This window comes from Sipha flava, unplaced genomic scaffold (genome assembly GCF_003268045.1).
Source record: "Sipha flava isolate LNK unplaced genomic scaffold, YSA_version1 213_pilon_pilon, whole genome shotgun sequence".
Lineage (NCBI taxonomy): Eukaryota > Metazoa > Arthropoda > Insecta > Hemiptera > Aphididae > Sipha > Sipha flava.
Genome location: NW_020272828.1, coordinates 533,233 through 555,109, shown reverse-complemented (window position 1 = coordinate 555,109; position 21,877 = coordinate 533,233). Strand labels below are relative to the sequence as shown.

At 31.6% G+C, this 21,877-nt stretch overlaps 2 protein-coding genes across 4 annotated transcripts in view; both read left to right on the top strand.

Moving 5' to 3' along the window:
• Positions 1-21,877, top strand: part of LOC112682866 (neurocalcin homolog) — a 91,432-nt gene that overhangs the window by 57,792 nt on the left and 11,763 nt on the right. The gene's annotated exons all lie outside the window — the stretch shown is intronic.
• Positions 1-21,877, top strand: part of LOC112682865 (neuronal calcium sensor 2) — a 49,950-nt gene that overhangs the window by 18,602 nt on the left and 9,471 nt on the right. For both annotated transcript variants that reach the window (XM_025553619.1, XM_025553620.1), the window contains exon 2: positions 18,775-18,887. In XM_025553619.1, the coding sequence (XP_025409404.1) occupies positions 18,775-18,887 (113 nt within the window). The remainder of the gene's footprint in view (positions 1-18,774; positions 18,888-21,877) is intronic.

Genomic DNA, 21,877 nt, shown 5'->3' with positions numbered 1-21,877 from the left:
TCATTTTCATATGAGTATACTAGGAATAATTGAAAATAGCTTTTCGCCACCACTTATTCGTATATGTAAACATAATATATTATGTGTATTATACAGTAAAACCTTTTTATTGCGAACGTCGCTATGTTGAATTTTTCGTTATTTCCAACTACACTGCAATCCTCTTGAAAATACCATTACACTCAATAGAATTTACTCTCGATAACTTGATATAAAATTAATCTATTTGTCGTTACCCCGAATACACTAATAATATTTTTATTACGGTAAGAACAGAAAATTGTTCAGTAGGTATATTCGGTTCAGTGATTGTGGTTTCGCGCGTTTGAAGTCAATATTTATAGTAGTTTGCACATAATGTCGTCAATATAAGTGAAATGGAGAATAAGCTACAGTTAGTTAGAAAAGATAAGAGTAAAAAAAATGAAATCGTCAATTAATTCAATATTCCACCAAATGCATTATCGTAAATTATTAAACAGAAAGATGAAACGTTGTTGTTCAACTGTGGAAATATGAAGAAAGTGAAGATGACTTCTTATTTGGCCATCGATAAATGTTTATCTATTAAAATGGTTTAGTCAGTGCCGAAATAAAAACATACCTACCATACAGATTTTAAAAAAAAAAAATTGTTTATTAAATATTGTCATTCATTGATATGTATGTAGTATTAGTATTTCAAGTATTTAAATTATTTACTAATTTTTTCAATTTTTTTAAAAAAATTGAATAAAACTTGATGTTTCAAACTTTTTCCTGTTCCCCTAGATATTTGACATAACGAGAATCTACTGTGTATGTATTACGGAAAATAGAATTCTATTTATTTCTGAATTCTTTTATTAATTAAAAATTACGCTACAGATCAATAAAATCCTAATGCTTGTGTTTTTTTTTTTTTCAATGTGGATAGCTACGGCAATGAATTTATTCGAAACCCTCGACACATGACACAGTATATATATGGTTAGTGTACATCGTGTTTGCTAAGAGATTTTAAACGCAAACACAATCAAACGGTATTTCTCTTTAAGGCGTTACAAAAACAAACGCTCTTGTCGTTCTCGCCTTTTTCATCCTGAAACTCTATTTGCCCAGTGTCGGGCTACTCCTTTTCACTGCGATACCGTCTTCCCTTCCTTTATCCGTGTCTCAAACGAAGCTACTATTTATATATAAACTATTTGCGAACGACACCTTTACTTTCTTGTACCATCTTTTATCGCGCATTATACGACTTTGCTAGGCTTGCATGTCGAAAGTTTAAGATTCACTGCGTACATAAAGTTTTTTAATCAAACCAAAAATGTCACATTTTCCACTCAGGCCTTATACTAATCCATATACGTATAGCCTATAAAATACTGAGAAGATAAAATAATTGAAATAAATAATAAATTAAAAAAATAACGGGATCGTATTGAAAATAATAAGTCACTCTACCGACAGGATCACATTTCAGTTGTTTCCGGAAGATTGATTTGAGGGATTTTTTTTTTCAATTACATTGGAAAAAGGATCCAAGGGAAAACAAATTTATATCTTATATATTTAATGTGCTTTACTTATCAAAGTAACCTTAATACTACTGACTAAACATTTTTACAAAAACAAAACCTGTAGAAATAAATATGTAATATATATTTAAAATAATACGAAATAATAACGATTTTGATTGATTGGACTCATTTTTTATTTGTACCTATATTTATATTATTTTTTGTGACAATAACACATAATAATTATTTATATTATAAAACTTCTAAATAAACATTTTAATATTCATTACTAATTAATTTTTGTTCGCGTATAGGATATAAAAGTCATTCGATTATACATGTAATTTTTAAATAAAATTTATCAATCAGAACTTTTTTCGATAAATATATGCGATTTCACTTATAAGAATATATAATAAATATACATTTGTATGAATTGTATAATGTTTTAAGCAGCTATTTATTTTATGTATAAAAGACTAATACACTACTATCTTTTAATGTTTAACCGTTATATAGTTTAGTTTCATCGCCTATAATAATACCTAAATGTTGAAATTTACATAAAAAAAACACTGCTCCGGGGAATTGTAAACCCTGTACGCCATAATATTTTAATGAATTTCAAAACTACTGACTGGCTCGAATGCTATAATACGATGTAATATAATAATACCGTATAATGGTATAATGTAATGTACAATATTATAATATGAGTTTCTACTACGAATTTATATTGCGTCGAAATTGTGTTCAGTTCGGATTGCGTGAACTGCAAAACGAAAAACGGTGTTCGTTTCCCTATGAGTTCACTATTATATTACACGTATACGTATACATGTGAAATTTAAATGTTGATTAAAGTTTATAATCGGGACTGTAGATCTACGAAACAAACCTAACCAAAGTTGTGCGTGCCGAAAAAAATTACTATTAGATCCTGGTTTTTTTTTTTATTCATTTTATTCTCAATGTAATATACAATTTTTACTAAAACCGTGTACAACCAATATGTATTGATATAAATTACAATACATATACCATATATCTACTACATTTTATACGTGCAGGTGCTCTCTAACAATTGCAACTTTCGCGTATTTATTTTTAATAAACGTAACTGTCGAGGAATCAGTGTGCTATGAACGCTAAAAACAATAATATTTGCACAACTAATCTGCTCACATATATACACAATTTATTACCCTTAATTTGTTAATTTATTCAGAAAACGAAATGGCTTTTACAATAAATACAAATGAATGGTGGAAATTAAAATCGTACGTGGTGGCCGCCCTGTCTAAGTATTTGACTGGATAATTTTGTATGTATTATAATGTGGGACACGTTTGCGTGGAGACTATTTTATTTTAATTAAAGCGCTCGTACATTGCGATCGACCGTTTTTTTTTCGTTATTCTAATCCCTGACGGGATATAATCCGACACGCGCATTATTAGTATAATTATTATTTTTAATTAAACCTATTGCCGTTGTGTAATTGATCAAAACAATTGATCTGTACTCGGCGATGATCTACAATCATAATTTAGGCACCCGTAGGAGATGATAATATCGCTTATCTTACGTGCATGGGTATACGCAGAGACCCATGTCGTGCACGCCACCGTCTGCCGAATAACCGCATAATTTGTAATTATATGGCCGTTCGCCGACATCGTTGAAACGCCAAGTATGAATTAATATTTACAGCAGGTACATATATTACGCAATACACGCTGTATACGTGTATATACATGTAGAAGACGAACAGATTTTTTTTCTTAATTCCTATTTTCGGCCGCAGTATTACCGAACTGTACAGTTCGAGTGGACTACTATGTGAAGCAAATGGTTTTGCTCTTAAATACCAAAATCCATATATATCTATATATTCATGCAACAAAGAAATTAAAAAATTAAAAAACTCCAAAAAATATGTGCACCAGCTATAAACACGCGTGCGTTAATTTTGGTTGCAAAACCCGTTTATACGGTTTATATACGGAAGGGATCGTGGATTCAACCCAATATTATATAAAATAACAGCTCTCGAGAACAAGTTTTCTTGTGATGACCTCGCGCTCTACGAATAATGATGAGATGTCGCGTGGGACGCGTTAACTTTCGCGCTTCTGAGTCTCTCGTAGTAGCGCAGTATGCAGAAACGTGCAGTCCTACAACTCGAATCGTACCACAGTCGTACATTATACATACAAAATAATTTGATCGCGGTCGATTTTTACGGAAAAGTATTGAAAGCGAACAACAGTGTTAGAAGAATATACTACGACTGCGGTCCACCACGTCCTGGTCAAAACCTGATGAACGACGACCGTATAGGATCGAGTAACGATGACTATACCATGATGTAATTTTCACGAGACAGTGAATGACTAGGGTATTATACGAATACGTGATGTCCTATATTTACGTACGTATAAACACATGTTTTATGGACTTTCGGATACGAGACGATCGACGCGGACGTGCGCGTAATTTAATTTCGACGGTGGCGATGAACTTGACGTCGGGTCGGACTTATTGAATTATGATTAAATGTGTCAAGTTCGGTTGCGCGCGCACGAAACTCGCCACCGTCATCGGTGTACAGCAGTCGATGGTGAAACAATTACAATCGCGTGCACGTCCTCCCGATCCCGGTTCAGAAGTCACTTGTATTGCGTACACGATGTGCGTGTACGTATACGAGGAACACGAAAGTGTAAGCGCGTTGAGCGTGTACGCAACTACGACCGTGTCGTCTAAGGCCGAGTTCACATTGGCGAGCGACGGGGGCGACAGCGAAGAGCGATTGGCGATGAGCGACTAAAAGCATTTACATATCTGGTAGCGATTCGCTAAAGCGACGTTATGTAAAACATTTTATCGAACAAAATTAATTTCTCGTTTGCCAATATGTCTGTCTACTGTTGTTTTTTTTTTTTTTTTTTTGAAAATCGGTTTTAATTGAACTTTGGTAATTAACGTTTCTCTTCGCTCAGAAGTAAATATATTATACTGACTCATGATTTATTTTAATAATTGTAATAAATTTAAATGAATAAAATTAGTTTAAACTGTTCCACGTTTGAAAATGAAGTACACGTCGCTCTGAAATTACGACCAAATATGAAACATGATTAATATTAATCGCGTCGCTCGAGAATCGCCGGTCGCTGTCGCCGACAATACAAACGCTTCACATTTGGAACCACGCGTTAAATATATTTTAGGAAATTCCTAGTCGCTCATCGCTCGTCGCTCGCCAATGCGAACCCGGCCTAACGGTGCGCAGCCGATGTGATGTATACATCTACGCGCGTGTAAACCGCACGCAGCTGCTTCGCGTCCGCCCGTAGGTACGTTATTGTGACGTGCGACACGCGTTTTCGTGCGGCGCTCCAGCAAAACGTTATGAATAAAACCGATTTTATATAACATCAATATACGTCACACCGACGGAACGTAACGTCATCGCAGCCGTTCAAAAAGACCTCACGTACGCCCGACGGTCCGCGAATAAGTGACGAAATATTTATTTTTAGCGGCACACGCGACTTGTATTATATTGAACATGACGTATCGAACGTTGTCGTTGAAATTTTGCCGAGGTTTTTTTTCATTTTATTTTTTCGTTGAAAAATTTAGGGTACACGCATCGTTCAAGACGCGTTCGGGAAACAGAAGAATGCCCTACATAATATTATATACGAGTATACAATAACGATCACGATTAATAAAAACACGGTTTGTGTGACATGTCGAAGAAACCGTCCATTGTCGTGTGTTTACGGTACAACTTTATAGTTATGACTTATTTCCCTTTTTCATATTTTAAACTTACCTCTATACATGTATTATACATATATATATATATATATGTATATATGTATATACCAATTCCTGAGTACATTTATTCGCGTACGCCTTTTCAATGTTAATGACAATGCGTATGGCGTATTCATGCGTGTTCAAGTAATAATATCACATTTTCATACGTCGTCCCTTGTACTGTGCGTGCGTGTGCATGCCTATAGGTACTAGCGGCGCTGGCGATTTCGTTATTGCTCCTGGGTGTTAGGTATTATTATTGCTGAACCGTATGCATCACGAAACTGTATTGTGTGCATACTTGTGCGTGCGTACATTTTACGATTATCGTGGACTGCGCAGTAATTTGCGCAGTTTGCGTTGTGAAAACTACAAGTGTTTATTATTATTATTATTATTTTGTTATTAATTCTCTGTCGACCGGTAATGAGAGTTTCGTGTTCTACATCGATTTCGTATACGCATTAAATAGAACCGATAAAAGAATAATAATAAAAAAAAACCAACTTGAACGTAATTATGAAATCAAAAAACTTATACATTTTTCGTATGTATTGATAAACATCCACGTCGTTCGAGTATTAAAACTCGAATTATTGGTTTTTTTTTCCGTTTTTACAATTTTATACGTATGTGATTAAAGATTTTTGCAGTTAGTATAATTATAGATTCTTTTCAGGATTACCTATTATAATATAATCGCTGTTTTGTGCCCCTAAATTATTTTAAATTATTTTCTTTACCTAATGAAATACTATTACGTGTTACCATAGCAATCAAAGAAGGTATAATACTTATATGTTATTTGAACTTTAAGGTCTTAATAAAAAGTATGTAACTTTTGTAAAATTGTTGTAACGTTTGAATAGGGCAAATTAAAGTCAAAAATGTATCGATCAAAGGGATTATATTATTATGGAATGCTGATGTTGCTTCTTTTGATTATATTTCATAATTTAGCACCATTAGTTTATGGAATATAAGGCATTTTGGATTAATCGAATTGAATGATTATTGATTCAAATTGATTAAATTATATCTAAATTTATGGAAGAAATATTATTTTAACTTTAAAGGAATAAATGACTCGAATCGATATGTACCTACACTGAGGTATTGTTAGGAAATAATAGAATTACTGAGTAACGTAGGTAAATATTATACGAGAATATTCAATATTTATCCTCCGTTGGATTTATTTTAGAGTATTGATCCTAGATTTGAAAACATCACATATTTATACTTGTGTATATAATATAATATGTATATTATATAAGTACTACGCTTATTATTATTTTATCGAGTTAAGAATAAATAATCAAACATTTCCTAATGTATTTATTGTCCAGTTATATTTAGTCGACTTTTTTAAGCGTTAGCAAAATGCAGTTACAGATTATTGGTAAAGTATTTTTATGCTTATGGAAATTATGCTCCATCGTATTGATTTTTAGAAGTTTTTTACGAAGCTTTTACGTTGCTTTTCATAGAAGTAGTTTTCTGAATGTATGAATGGTGGCATTTTATTTGTTGATAGTAATTATTGGTATTCATAATACTGTTTGTTAATGTTTTATGTTATGTAAATAAATTATTAATTATTTAAATGTTTGTAGTTTACATGAGAGAGATTGTTAAATTTGTTGTCTGCGGAATCTATAACATGACATTTCTCCACATATTTATAGAAATTGTAATAGGTATTTAACTATTGATATTATGTTATATTATGTGTCATTTTCATATATTTCATGGAGTTCATGAACGGAGAAAAAAAAGCAAAATAGATGTTTCGAATTGATTTTAAGAGAATTTTTAATACAATGTACAAAAACGTTTTTTTTCCTTTTAGGTCTTGGTTACCGTGGCAGTTATTTAAAGGCTGTAAAACACGTGATTTAACTGTTGAAATATTTTCTATATAATAAATAATTTAATATAGGGAACACAAATACTGTTATTGTATAATTAATTTATAATTAATTATTATTATCGAAATATATGTTTGCCTTTGATTAAGTTAATTGAATAAATGAGATCCTGCAGTCACTTTGTTAAAATACGTCTTTATCGAAATAATAAGTTTTATTAATTTTATCATTTAATATTGCTAAAATCAAAGACATTAGGGAGTTTAAAATTCCTCTTTCGCGTATTTGTCATGTACACATGTTGCACGTTTGAAATTTTCGTCTAAAGTATACTATGATGTTTGACTTCCATAATTATATTATTAAAATATAACAAATAGTTTCAATTTTAAACATTTATTTGATTTAATATCATAATTTAAATGGTATTGTACAAAATGGAAATTGTATGATAATTGCCTTATAGACGCACAGGTACATATATACATTAATAGGTATTTACATATTCATGAATAATTTTCTAATTACATTCATGTATTTAATTTAGATCACTATAATGGCGCAAGTGAATAGGTCTGTGTATGCTTTGGAACAATCTCACTACAGAATAATGTTTATACATATATAAGCGCTATGACATTTAGACAAATGCATTACGTATTAGTTCTATAACTGTAATGGGTAGTAACTTTCAGTAATTTTGTTCATAAATCGCTTAAAGAGCATCTCACATTATATGTGGAAACTCAGAACGTTTTAATTGAATATTACAACTTCGGAAATTAGAAATTAGGAAAATTTGATTTTTATTTCTAGATACCGCAAGTAATATAATATTATAATAAAATCTGTGACGTTAAGTTCGAACAAAATCATAGTTATTAAAAGTTATAAATTCAACTTTGAAAAGCTGAAAATATGTTTAATTCTTTTTTTTATGTATACATTTAACATATAATATAATACAGAATACTACATTCAACATACATACGTAGAAGCGAAAAATTTTCAATTTCATGTTTTATGTACGAAGATAAATATTTGTTTTTCTCTGATATAGTTAGTTATTGATAAAATGTCGGTATATTGTACCACGTAAATATTCATAAAAGAATATTGAATGTAGAGTAGGTCCATGTATATTTCTAAAATAAATAATAATACATTTTTTATGTGAACTCTTTGTCTGCTCGAAGGAAATTCTGATAGAAAAAATATTCTCATTTATATCACATTTGGTTTAGATCGATTAAATACATATAGCATATATACAGTGCAGGTCATTGTCATGTCAAATGTCAATTGTAAAGACCATATAGTATAGAAATGTAAACTTAAGACCAACGGATTTCAGCAAATCATGCTATATATAATATACATATCTTTCTATGGACATAACGATAGAATACACGCACAGAATGAATGGTCATTGGTTACGTAGTATACTATTTAAAAATAAAGGGGAATTCTTTCTAGCATCTATTTTAATTTCTAAATTTTAAATTCTATAATCAGAAATCTAAAACCTAATGGTAAATAGTATAGTTAAAAAAAGGTGGAGTATTTTTTTTTATTCTTTTTAATCTCTTAATTTTAATGTTTTCTCAGATTTATCATATAATCTTAGGTGTGTAGAATTTAACAGGAGTGTTGAACCTATTATTTAAAACTAAAATATATTTTTTTAAATTTTATCAGAGTAGTGTGGACTTCGGTTTGGTAAATATTATCATCTATTTTTTTAATTTTTTATTTAAACTGTAATAAAAAACATCTTTTCAAGAGTTAATAATTAAAAAATAGGTTATCATTTTAATATTGAAATAAAGTGTTTATGTAGTATTATATTTAATTTATAAATATATTTCTAAGTTTATTTGGGTTTTTATTCGGTAACCCGTTTATTGTTTTATTATAGTATGGATACTTTCGCTTTTCAGTTTGAGTTATACTCGTATTTGTTCGTATAACTCTAGAATTATATAATTTATGGAACGTCTAGTTATAAAAAAAGTTAAAACGTGTTCTACGAGTAGTGATCAAATATAATCTGAAAACTAGTGTTATTTTTAAACCGATTTAATGAATGAATAACAATGACTTCAAAATACATATAACTTTAATTTATCTAAATTCATCAAAATCGAGAAGTTTCAAGTTAGATATTCGTGTTCCACACATTGAAATAAAAATGCAGAATGTCTATCTCTTGAGTAACAGACCACGTGATCCTGCGCGGAATGTTCGTTTCACACTATTAAAAATAACTACACTTGAGACTGCAGCGTGTGTGTAGTCGAAAATCAAAGAAGCGTTGACGACGTGAGTGTTAAGCGTCCAGTCTGTGATAGTAATTATAATAAATTATAATGTTATAATGACGGAAATGACATGTATGTAAATAGCGGCAATTACTCGAAATGATCTTTCGCGATAACCATCCATCTCTGTTACTTTTTCTTTAGGTGAAGGAGGGGAAACTCTTCTCCACTTGAAATATCACAGTTCAATATCGGTAGCAGTAGAGAATTTACGGGTTATATTTTCCTTTTTTTTTCTAGAAGTATTTTTCCATTACAATATTAAATAACGTTTAAAATTCTTAAAAAATATAATAGAATTACATTATATTTGTAATCTTATTTTATTTATCTTGGTTGAAGTAAGTTATAACTAAACATATGTGAATTTCGTTACTAGAGTAATATTAGTAAGTTTTATAGGTAATTAAGCACGGCACAGATCGATAGTACGATAAAGTTTTGCTCAAATCGCAGTAATATGCAATCATTATAATATTATAATATTAAGTTATAACCATTTTAAGCTAGGAAAGTCTGATGAGAGTTTGAATTTTACTGCTAATGAATTTTGTCTAGAACCACTAACTTTTAGACGATTATCTAATGATGCAGCTTTTATTTATAATATTTGGGCTATTGATATGCACTGAATGAACAAAAAAGTAGTTTTAGACCATCAGCTTTCAATTATAGAAACAATCCTCCCTTTCTAGTTCTTCAGTATTCTAGTAACTGAATTGCAAATAGTCCGGAGTTACCGTCTTTTGAAATTTTGTAATGACATACACATACTTTATTTTGATTTCTGTTATGACTCTTGTTATATTAAAAAATATTTCAATCACAAATTCTTAAACTAGTAAACTATCCTTTTGTGCTTTATTATTTTAATTTTTTTTTTTTTTGTACCTATGTTATTAGGTTTAAATTTGTATATCATTTGTTATACTATTGCAACCCTTTGGGTTGTTAAACTCAAGTAAATAAATACAATTACAAATTTAGAATACATTCGCAACATACGGTGTTCTCTGAAGTGATTTTCGCGAAAATCCCATTGCGCAAGTTGATGGAGTCTCCATCGTTATTCACACGATACGATGAAGGGGGAAAAACGTTAGCTTACGCCCAAGTCCCCCGCTTGGGTGAGTAACGCTCCGCGATAAATGCACGTGACAAATGAAACACGTACGTGGCACCGTGCGTTGTATACATTTAATATTATATCACTATACATCCGATGATATCGGTTCATGTCACATAACGCCAATTGCGACGTTTATGTACGATGTAGAGTTTTTAGATCCATATCATGAAATTTAAAGAGAAATCGTTTTTTTATTCTTAAAGAGCGTGACATACTTCTTTCTTGTACAATGTCAAATTAGTAGACAAGACGTAATCACTATAAACAGACGATAATTTAAAAAATCTAAATCTGTAATAATCTTTTTTATTCGTCTTTGTTTTCGGCCGAAAAAAATTCTACAAAAAAATAATAATAATAATAATAATATGTGATAATCTCGAAAAGTAATTGTTCTCCGTACATTTCACGATGTATTTCTAAACATATATATGTCGTGAGCTCCAAATCTAATACAAACGTTACGACCTATGCAACTGAGTAACTTAGTAAATGCAACTTAGTAAATCAGTGATGTCCAACCTTTTTTCCTCGGCGGGCCACTTTGGTAAACAATTATCTTAGAGCGGGCCACCAAATATAAAAGTACGAATAATATCAATATTAATCTAATAATGTTATTTTATCACTCATAGTGAGTATACCATGTACATTTAGTACATGTACTATATTTAAAAAAATCTTTTATTTGATCAATACGCTCTTTCGAGCATACGGCTTATATTGTGAAATTTCTATTATCGGAAATCAAATTATTACATTAAAAAAAAAAAAAAAAAAATATATTTTATAGTTATTTTTAAAATGTGTTTTATATTATGTTCATTTTAAAAAAGTTGTAACGGGCCACGTTGATTACTTTCGAGGGCCACATGTGGCCCGCGGGCCGCGTGTTGGGCACCACTGTGTTAAACTATATATGATATGCAACGATGTATGTGCTGTTGCTACGTTACACGAAGACCGACCGTGCTTGTCAACCGACGTATAGTGTTTGTGTAACGATCGCACGAGCCGTAGCACGGAACCCGATAAGCGACGAGTTCCGGTGCTGCGTGTCTGCACGGCCTATCATCGCGAAACGTTTGCGACAACCGGCCAACGCCGCATGGTGCGCAACGGCATCGATGTCATTGTTGTTAACTTGTCGCGTACTTGTGCGTGTGTAGCACTAACCGTCCCGCGAGCGTATGACACGAATCGGGGCGGAAGCTGTCAGCACCATATCCGCTGTCGTCTCCGTCGCTATGTGCGTGAACATTTTATTGTTGTTGTTGTTGTTGTTGTTGTTGTTGTTGATGTTATGCGTGCGACTGCGAACACCGATAGCGGCACAACCGTATAGCACTGTATTCGTTGTGGGTGTCGGAAAGGGTCGTTTACTCGCTTTCTGCACGGACAGCGGGTGGTAGGATGACGGATTTATCTTCTCGCGCCGCATTACGAATGGACACGGTTCAAACGTCTAAGTGCCGCGGTAATAAATACTCGCGTGCTTAGGTATGCATTCATACACGGGCGGATCAAGTGCCACCTCTGTTGAAAAAAAATAATATTAAAAATTAAGTAAACTTAGACTGTAAAAATAAATGTTAACAGTTTTAACACAATATAATGTTTTTTTTTCGGGGAGGGGGACGTCTAAGACCCCTATATAAACCTATTACAAGCTATTTTACATCAATTCTCCTATAAAGTGCTCCGACCGGAAATAAATGCTTGATCCGCCCTTGCATACATACCTCGAATGAACATTTTGAAGCATGTGGCTGGTGGCACAAGTGTTTGACTAGGGCGATCCTAGTAACCTTGTAGAGTGTTGACCACTTGCTCTCAACTACGACTTTTTTCGGTATTTAGAGAAAACAGACCAGTTGCTCTCCATAGCGTACAAAGAAACATGATTTCACGTAGGAGAAAATTGAGTTAATACTACGTCGCTGTAATTCTGGGTATTTTTTTCTAGTCAATGAAAAAAAAAAAATATCTGAAAATACTCAAGTACATGTTTAACGAGCACTTTGTATATTTTCAGCGATGCTAAGGTTCAAGGGTTTTATTATATAATCCGCGTTCGAATAGAAGAAATCAACGGCGTATTGTATTGTATACCATACTATATACTCGTACTTATAGTCCCCAATCCGTTACCTGTTATGTCTGCAGTATTTATTAAGGTTTTGATGAAATAAGTTTTTCAAAGTTTCTATACGGTAGTACATTCGGGTCAATATTATAGACGGAATTCTAACTCTACTCGTTGCTAACATTGAATGTGGAGGTCAATTTTTCAACAGTCTCGGCTGAAAAATAAAATACCGCTCGTGCATCACTTCGTACCGAAGTTCTCAATATTTTTAAAGCTGTCGCCCCTGTAAGAAGCAAAATATTTTCAACAGTCTCCTAATAATAAACATAATATAAATGTTTAATTTGATATGGTACCAAACCATCCTCCACGACAATTACAAATTAGACATAGCACGCTGTTCATTCAGCAAATAGTACCTGAATTTCAGAATTTTTTTTCTTTTATTTTAAATATAATATAAATTCTCACCAACACCTTAATGCTGAAAATAAGGTTACAGTCCTTCAGCTACTTTTTACTGCCGCCCTAGAGGTGATATCGCTCACGTTGAGAACCATCGAATATATACGTTATATAATTTTGCTTTCTACCGCGATCAATGACAGTTTTCATCTAAATCACTCTGCTGCAGTTGAACCTAAAGCAGTATATTACCGTTGAGTTAACCGCCCGTTATTGTCGGTGTCGCTCATGAAAATATATACTGTTTATTATTGTAGTTCGAAACAATGCAACGCCTCCGGTAGTGCGGAGGGATCGCCACGTAGTGTAGATATAATAGAAATTGAACGCTCGCGGAAATGCGTTCGCTCTTTCAATCGCACGTTTTCATTTTCGGCCGCCCATCACGTACCCCTAACCTTTACATTCCCTCCACGCGTATTGTGCGTGTGAGTTTGCGTGATCGTTTTCGTGTTTTATACAACGACTAGCTGAGACTGTACTCGAGGTCGGGTTGAATGAAACCTGTGTAGGGGTCGAGAGGTTTTCTGAAGGTGAAGAAACTTTATACTTATGCGTATATAATATGTTTGTGTATATTCTATCCATCGTTGAATATATTTCGGTGGGGGAAAAGGGGGTTGACTGCGATGTGCTGTGAGAAATATGTGATTTATGAATATTGAATATTCCCTCGAGTTCCGGTAAAGCTTACATTTTTTAATGCTGTTTTGACCCATCAATCGTGATTTTTCTTAACAGATATGCAAGACCAACCATATACTGCAGTCTCTTCCGGTTTAAAGCAACCGAAACTGGTGTAAGAAAAAAACCCCTATAAAATCCAATATTGAGTCACATTTTGTTTTGTTTTTTATCACTTTTGAGCTAGTATAGTTTTATCACTCTGAAATGTCTCCAATACGCACGTATAGTCTTCATACGGGTTCCAGCCATTGCAGGTTATAAATTATAACATTTATTGTCGTCGGAGTCCGCTCGGCAGCTTTTTCGATTTCTCAGACGTAACATTGATATTTGGAGAATATATTATAGCGAATAAATAAATAACATCGACCGATTTTTACAATAAATGTGTATATATATTATAGTGCTCAGTAAACGCCGCAGTGTTAGCTTTTATTGTGCAAGTCTATATATATTATATGAGTCGGATGACAATGGAAATGCAGCTCGTGGGGAAAGGAGATGGCTGGCTGCTATTTTCTTTTTTACTCTTCTCTCGAATAAGTTTTACCCTAAAGAAGAGAACACTATACGCATGTATATATATACTATAGTGACGGGAAGACTATAAATAGTCCTTTCGACTTGTTCTCGAAAATTTTAGCGGCCGGTTTGAATTTATTCCTTATCCATTCGTCGTGCATAAAATACATATATACTTTCTATACTTTATATGATTATACGTTATGTTTAGTATATGAAAACGTGTACTTACATATGTATGTTCCCGGAACGTGATATTTACTTATGGCATCTTCCGGCTAGTCTGTTCAGCAGTTTTGAATTTTCCTTCTATATATTTTTATTTTTTGTTTTTTCTTTCGCATCTGTACATTTACGTTTTTACGGCGCACTGAATGCGTTTGTTTTTATTTTATTCGTTCGAGTTAAGTACAATACGACGAAGACGATACTCAGTCCAATGAAATAAAACCTAGTGTACCTACCCCACCTCGCATCAAATATTCGTACGTAAAAGGATGTCCACCACAGGGAGTTTTCTTTTGACGAGTGTTTGAAAATGTTTGCCGTACAAGAGAGGGTTTCATTAGTCCCTCCAGAGCGCATTGTCATGTAGAGGGTTGTTTCACCGTCATTGAACCATTATTATTATTTACTGGCCGATGCTTATCAGCATCAATACCGTGGAAGTGTGCGATACGTCGAACTGTAGATGTGCTAAGAATCATAAACCGCGCTCGTGTGTATAAGTATTCAGGTGCGAAGCCGCACTCGCGCAAAGGGGTATACCGTTTGTTGAATGTGTGCATGTACGTATTACATATTCGTATTCGTAAAATTTCGATTCCCGACCCCTTGAAAACTTACATCATTTCTGGTTTTTGCCAAGTAATCCGAGTACGGCGGCCAATAATGCGCAGTTTCTTACCTCTATTATCACGTCATATCGATCTGGTTTTGTGTACAAGAGTATGTATACTAATACTCAACAGTTTTCGCGCGCTCAATTATTTACTATAGAAATACAAATCGGTTTGGTCAGACTTCGGACAAACAAAAGCGTTTCAATTTTTTATAACATCAACAACGGCTAAGGCCGTGACCATTGGCTTGAGCGTTTACTTTCTCATAATATAATAATAGTAACCAGAGTATTATTACTATTGCGTTTCAGAGAAATATAATACTCACGAATAATGCTACCACCTCTATCTCTCCTCTCTCTCTCTCTCTCACTCTCTCTTTCTCTCTCCGTTATTTTTCTTTCTGTTTTCGTTTCCCGTCGGTTTGCTCTGCGTGACGCTGTCAATATTTCAATTCGACAAATACCTTCCGGTCCACAACGCAAACGCGTATAAAATACAAATACAACATGAACAATGTACGTGAGATCAAACATCCCCTGTCTCGCCCTCACCATCGTATACGTCATAATAAACGTGTACGTTTTTTGTTATTTGTTCTACGTTCGCATATATACGCAGTAAAACTTTGTACATATATACGTATAGAGGTTTGCGGTATTTACGCGTTACTGCATCCGGTCAGGGGGCGGATCCAGACCCAATATAACGGAGAGAGGGGGTCTATTTTTTTAAAATGCAAAAGTCACGCCCCCGGTTTATTCTATGGTTTATTTATATGGAATATATTAAAATATATTTCAATAATTTTAATTATTTTTATATTCCATTCATTTCAAATATATTTTAAACCGTTACCGGTACCTCTAAAATATTGAAAAAAATACCTCAAATACTAATTAAAGTTTTTTTTTCACTTTTGAAGAACGGGGGCGGCCATCGACTTCTTCTAGATCCGCCCCTGCATTCCACAAAGGTATATACGAAATATACAACACTACACGATATATATTAAGTATAGTACACAGTTACATGTGAGTAAAATAAAACTTTCATATTTCAGACGACTTATTTCCACGCTTGATGTCTTGCGATCTCGATTCATAGTTATGGTATACACCATTCTTGTAACAAAACTCCCATCCGCAATCGATTACTTCTAAAGACATTTGTTCACAAAAACTGAATTCTGTACGTTATTTTGTATTATTATTATTATTTTTTATTAGTAAAAACTTTGTTCACATAGTTAAAAATAAAAAAAAAACATTTAATGTTCCGTTAAATTAAAGCAACTTTCCTACATTGCCATCGTTTTAATTAATTTAACATTTCCCGTCTGCCGATATCGAATTGATTTATCTTTGCGATATTATTATAGAATTTTTATTGTGCGTACATACGTGTTATGTATTTCTAAATTACATATGTTTCTTCTTTAAATATCCAAACGGTCGAACTTGTCAATATTTGCATGTTGATATTGTTAAAAAAATCCACAAATGAAAAGAGGTGGTAGGTCTTCCTCACGTCAGATTAAATTAACTCGGCCTCGGATATTTTATCAATTCGACGGACCGCAAAATTTCCAATAACTCTACGTCACTTATACTTGAAAAAAAAAATTCCTGCTCGACATATGGGATACCAGGAAATTTTGATGAATCTCTTTCTTTTTAATGTCTATGTTTCAACTGTAAAGCAATATTCATTCTAAAATTAATACCCCGGCCTTTATTACGCTAACGACATTTTTATCGGAAATAACCATGCTAACCTCATCGGAGATTCAATGACTAAAATCAATATTCAACCCTCAGTTTAAGATTACATATTTTTCAAATAATTTGATGTATAAAAGAACAGAAATTACTATGTATTTATTTTCTGTTAAGTTAGAAATTGAATAAATATTTATTAATATTACATTATTAACAAATTTGCTGAAATTTCAATTTAAATCCCATTAGTAGATTACATAATAATATAAATATGGGCATTATTTTTCCAACTAACATTAACAAAGTATATTTTTAAATGGGCACTGCTAAAGTGATGCTTGCAATAATGTTTTAGTATAGTACTGTATTACATTTTAATATGATGATGTTTTCCCTATTTAAAACAACACAAATGTTCACTACAGTTAATGACTTTAAATAATTATTATTATTTGAATTAATGCCATTTTTATTTACCGAATCTTAATTTTTAATTTAATTTCCATTTATTAATTAATTTATATGTGATGCAAAACGTATTTGTATTTAAAATATCTTAATAAATTACGAAAACTAAATAGTTAGTAATAAATAAATACTAATTATCTTTGTAGAGATCATTATAATTTATTATACTAAAGTTTAAGATCAAACTTTTATAAATTAATTTACACTCATTTAGAGAAAATTAATTTTCAATCAACCTAACAAAAGAGAATATATATTTTTTATCGACAATATTCATCAACGTTATTTTTCATTTTTCAATGTGAAATATTGTTTGTTATATTTTGGAATTAATAATATTGATTATAACATAAGACCTATACAGCTCTTCTTTATATAATTTAATTGATTACGTTGAAAGTCTTCGCAATTTCCACTACTATATACAAGTATATGAGGAAAATAACTTCATCCTAGAAACAAGTATTCGATATACGATCTTGAAATGTCATACGTTTGAAAATGTATATAATTCTTCTTTTCAAACGATGTATTAGTTTTTCAATAAGGTAAAAGATCTTCAGCCGTAAAATTAATTAAAATGTACGAACCATTTGCAATTACTAATTTGCTACGAGCATATATAGTTTATACAGTCCCTCGTTTTATCAAATCCAGTTTGAGAGCGTCGCGGTATCTAAGGAATCGTGAACATCCATCAAAACCATTGAGTCATAAGATGACAGACGTAGACTTGCATATGTGAGACACGACCGATAAATCTGCGCGATTGTGTATATGTGTACGTGTACATGTGGACGTGTGTGTGTATTTTTGGATGTATTACTACACAAATTATGTATGTGATGTATATAAGTATTGAATCGTACTTCACTTTATGAATATGTACGAAAACGATTATTGCAACATATTTTTACGCTTTCAAAAAAAAGTGTTACAACGTGTGTGTTACTACAGAATGTATCGAACAATACTCGTACATTACGATTAGAAAACATTTTTCCCGAACTTGCATGACAATAAATACACACATTAATTACTGAAATTGAGGTCAAGTGATTTGATTGTCGCCATGAATGTGTTGTATTTATAAATTTGACAGGAAACTTTCAATTTAGAGGTGTACGACTACGTGCAACGCACATGCGATATACTTATACATACTTGCTGTTGATAAAAACACAATAAAAAAGATATTTTTTACCCAGATTAAATTTGAACGGAAACCGCAGTATCCCGCGAGGTCTATCCTGAAAATGCTTATTTGATGCGCGATCAACACCAAGACAAATATTTGATCGTTTTTTTTTTTTTGTGTTGCAGACATGGGTTGTTTCGGTAGCAAAGACAAGCTGTCCAAGGAAGACATGGATTTCTTAAAATCACACACGAGATACGACGAAGCAACCATCAAAGAATGGTACAAAGGTTTTAAAGTAAGTGCATGTTCATCTCGCCAATAATCTTTATATTTTCTATTCCTATATATTAGCATTGATTAGGTTTTGTGTTATTCAAATACCCTAGCTCAGTGGTTCTTAAAATGAGGACACGCCTCCCTAGGGAGGCGTGATAAAATTTCAGGGAGGCATGAAACATTTTTAAAAAACAATTAAACATAAAAACAATATTTATAATTAATTTTATATTTAATTGAAACGGTATAAAGTCACAATTAATTGAAACTATGTAGTGTCAACCCTCTCAATTTGTATCTACTTAGTAATAATAAATTTAAAATTTAATATTTAAGAAAGTGAATAAAATATAATTCGTTTTAATAATTTTAAATTATAATAATATTTGTTTTCTAGCAAATAAACTCATTTAATGTTTAAAAAATACTTCATTGATTTTCATATTATCATATAATACAATAATCAACATTAAAGGCATGGTATATGTATTAAAATGTATACATTATATATATATAAAATAAATAATAATAATAAAATAAAATTATATATAAAAGAATATATATTATATTAAACATAATTCGATCTAATTATGTGTGGGAATGACATCGTAAAATAGTATGAAAGGGGGCATATGCCTCAAAAGGTTAAGAACCTTTACCCTAGCCGTTACGATATACTCAAAGTATACTTTCTACATTACACCTGTAAAGGGACGAAAAAATCCAGGTTTTGAAATGTTCTCGAGAGAAACTTATTCACACAAACAAACGCTTATTTCAAATTATTTAAAAATCACTGAAGTATTATAAATATAAGTTGTGCAGCAGCGTTATGCTTGTAAAATTTATTTTAAAAATCTCTGCATATCTACGATTATAAAAAAAAAGTCGGTTAGATGTTGTGTCGTTTAAGAATGTATACGTTTTTTATATTACTCGAAAGCAACAATTAATGTTTCTAAAAATGTAGATTAGCGGAATGGTGTCCCTGTCTTGTATTTTAATGGAGAATGCCCATCCAAACCTTCCACCTAAATGTGTACTGGTAAATTCTGCCGCAACGAAATTTTCATATTTTACTAGCTCATTTAAACTTATATTTTAAGAGAAAAAAATTAACATCGTGTAAATATATGTATAAATTGCTTTCTATTCGGCTATAACTAGATCACAATCTGTAAGCTGTTCAGTAATTTAAGGTTAAAAAAATCTCCCAGAGTAAATATAAAAAATAGAATCATTGTATCATATATTCTTAGAAATGTTTTGAATTATTTCCAACTGTTCGCCCCGATTGTTGTTTCTCGTTTTCTCGTGAATTGGCTTCTATAAATATTGCACGACTAGGTTAGAACATTATTATTTATTTATCTTTTTGTTTTTCTATTTTCTTTAATCAAAAATCAATGTGATGACGTCCGTTTCAGTCCTTTAAAGTAGTTCGTGTTTGTTCGTTTTACTCTGTTATTCCGAAAGCTTCTATATACTGATCGATAATAGTCATTCTACGTAATCTGTTTCTATTTTTTTTTTTTTTATATATTAAGGGAAAATTCTTTAAGAATTACCTAACTATAGTTGTTCACAATATCTGGAAATCTGGATTAAAAAAAAAAAACACGTAAAATAGGGTTTGTTTTCGTAAATGTTTTAATTTATTTGGCTTACAATCAGAAACTTACCTAAAATAAAATACCTTTATTTTTTTAAAAATATAAAAATTTTAAATAATTTTGGTACAGATACAAAAAACAAAACAATTTCTAAATATCATAGACCTTTTAAATATTGAAATAAAAATAGATATTCATCGTTCCATTGCTGTTAATTTAGTTAAGTATGTGGTCTACAATGTACTACATATACGGTTTAATACACTTGAAATTATTATGAGATGAATAAACTATTTATACTTGTTATTTTTGCCATCAAAAAAATCGTATTGGATTTATTTATTGCATTCTTCGAGTAAAATCAAAACACAAAACAATATATTTCTATGTGTAAGTGGTTTACATATCGTACAAAAAAAATGAACCTTTAAAGTATAAATTGCATTAAATAACAATTCATAAAATGGTATTTACACAACAGTATTATAATATAAAGTCTGGAGTAGATAAAAGGTTAACTGAATAGATGAAAATATTAGTTTTCATCGTTACTTCTAATCCCATTAAATCTAATCCTGGGCTGTAAAACTCTGAGCAAATAAAATCTGCAGGCCTACCCTGTGATTAAATGTTCACTGGTTAACTTATTTTTGATTCACATTTTGTTTAATGTTATCATACACCAATGACGGCGTGACGGCAGATTTTTGAGTCCCTGGACTCAAGTCAGTGGATGGGTAGGTGGGTGGGTATTGACCATTGGGTATCGAGTGGGTATGTAGTATGTAGAACGAATAGTGAGGGAGCTCTTTTTACAAGCTACCCTTAAATTTCTTTTTAGGTGGGTGGGTGGGTAGGCAAAATCCTAACAGGACTTATGAAATAAAATATTTCGCGCCACCACTGTCATACATTGAATTTTAAAAGTCATAATGATAATTATCAGAATATTATTTATGATATGTTATAAGTGTATATTTAACTAATTTATTGGGTTACAACAATGTTTTGGCAAAAATTAAGATATTTTTAATTATTTTATAATTTTCTTTAGTAGTAATTTTTATGCTTAATTTTATTATTTGTTTATAATTTCGTTTGACGATTTGAAGTCAAAATATTAATTACGATTGATTATTAGAATATCTACTGGAAAACCGATAAAAACTATACGGTATTGTATTACGTTACGAGTTTGGATGGTTTTATTAGAGTTTCTAAGGTTTTAAAAACTTTCAAACGCTGGTTTCTAACACTGTTTTTTTTCTTATAGGGTTTTTATAGTTTGTTGATGTTAATTTTATAATTTTCAAATACAACAATATATATAAAAAATAATATAAAATAATTAAAAATAGTGTTTTATAAAATAGAATTTATGTTACCCAGTTCAATT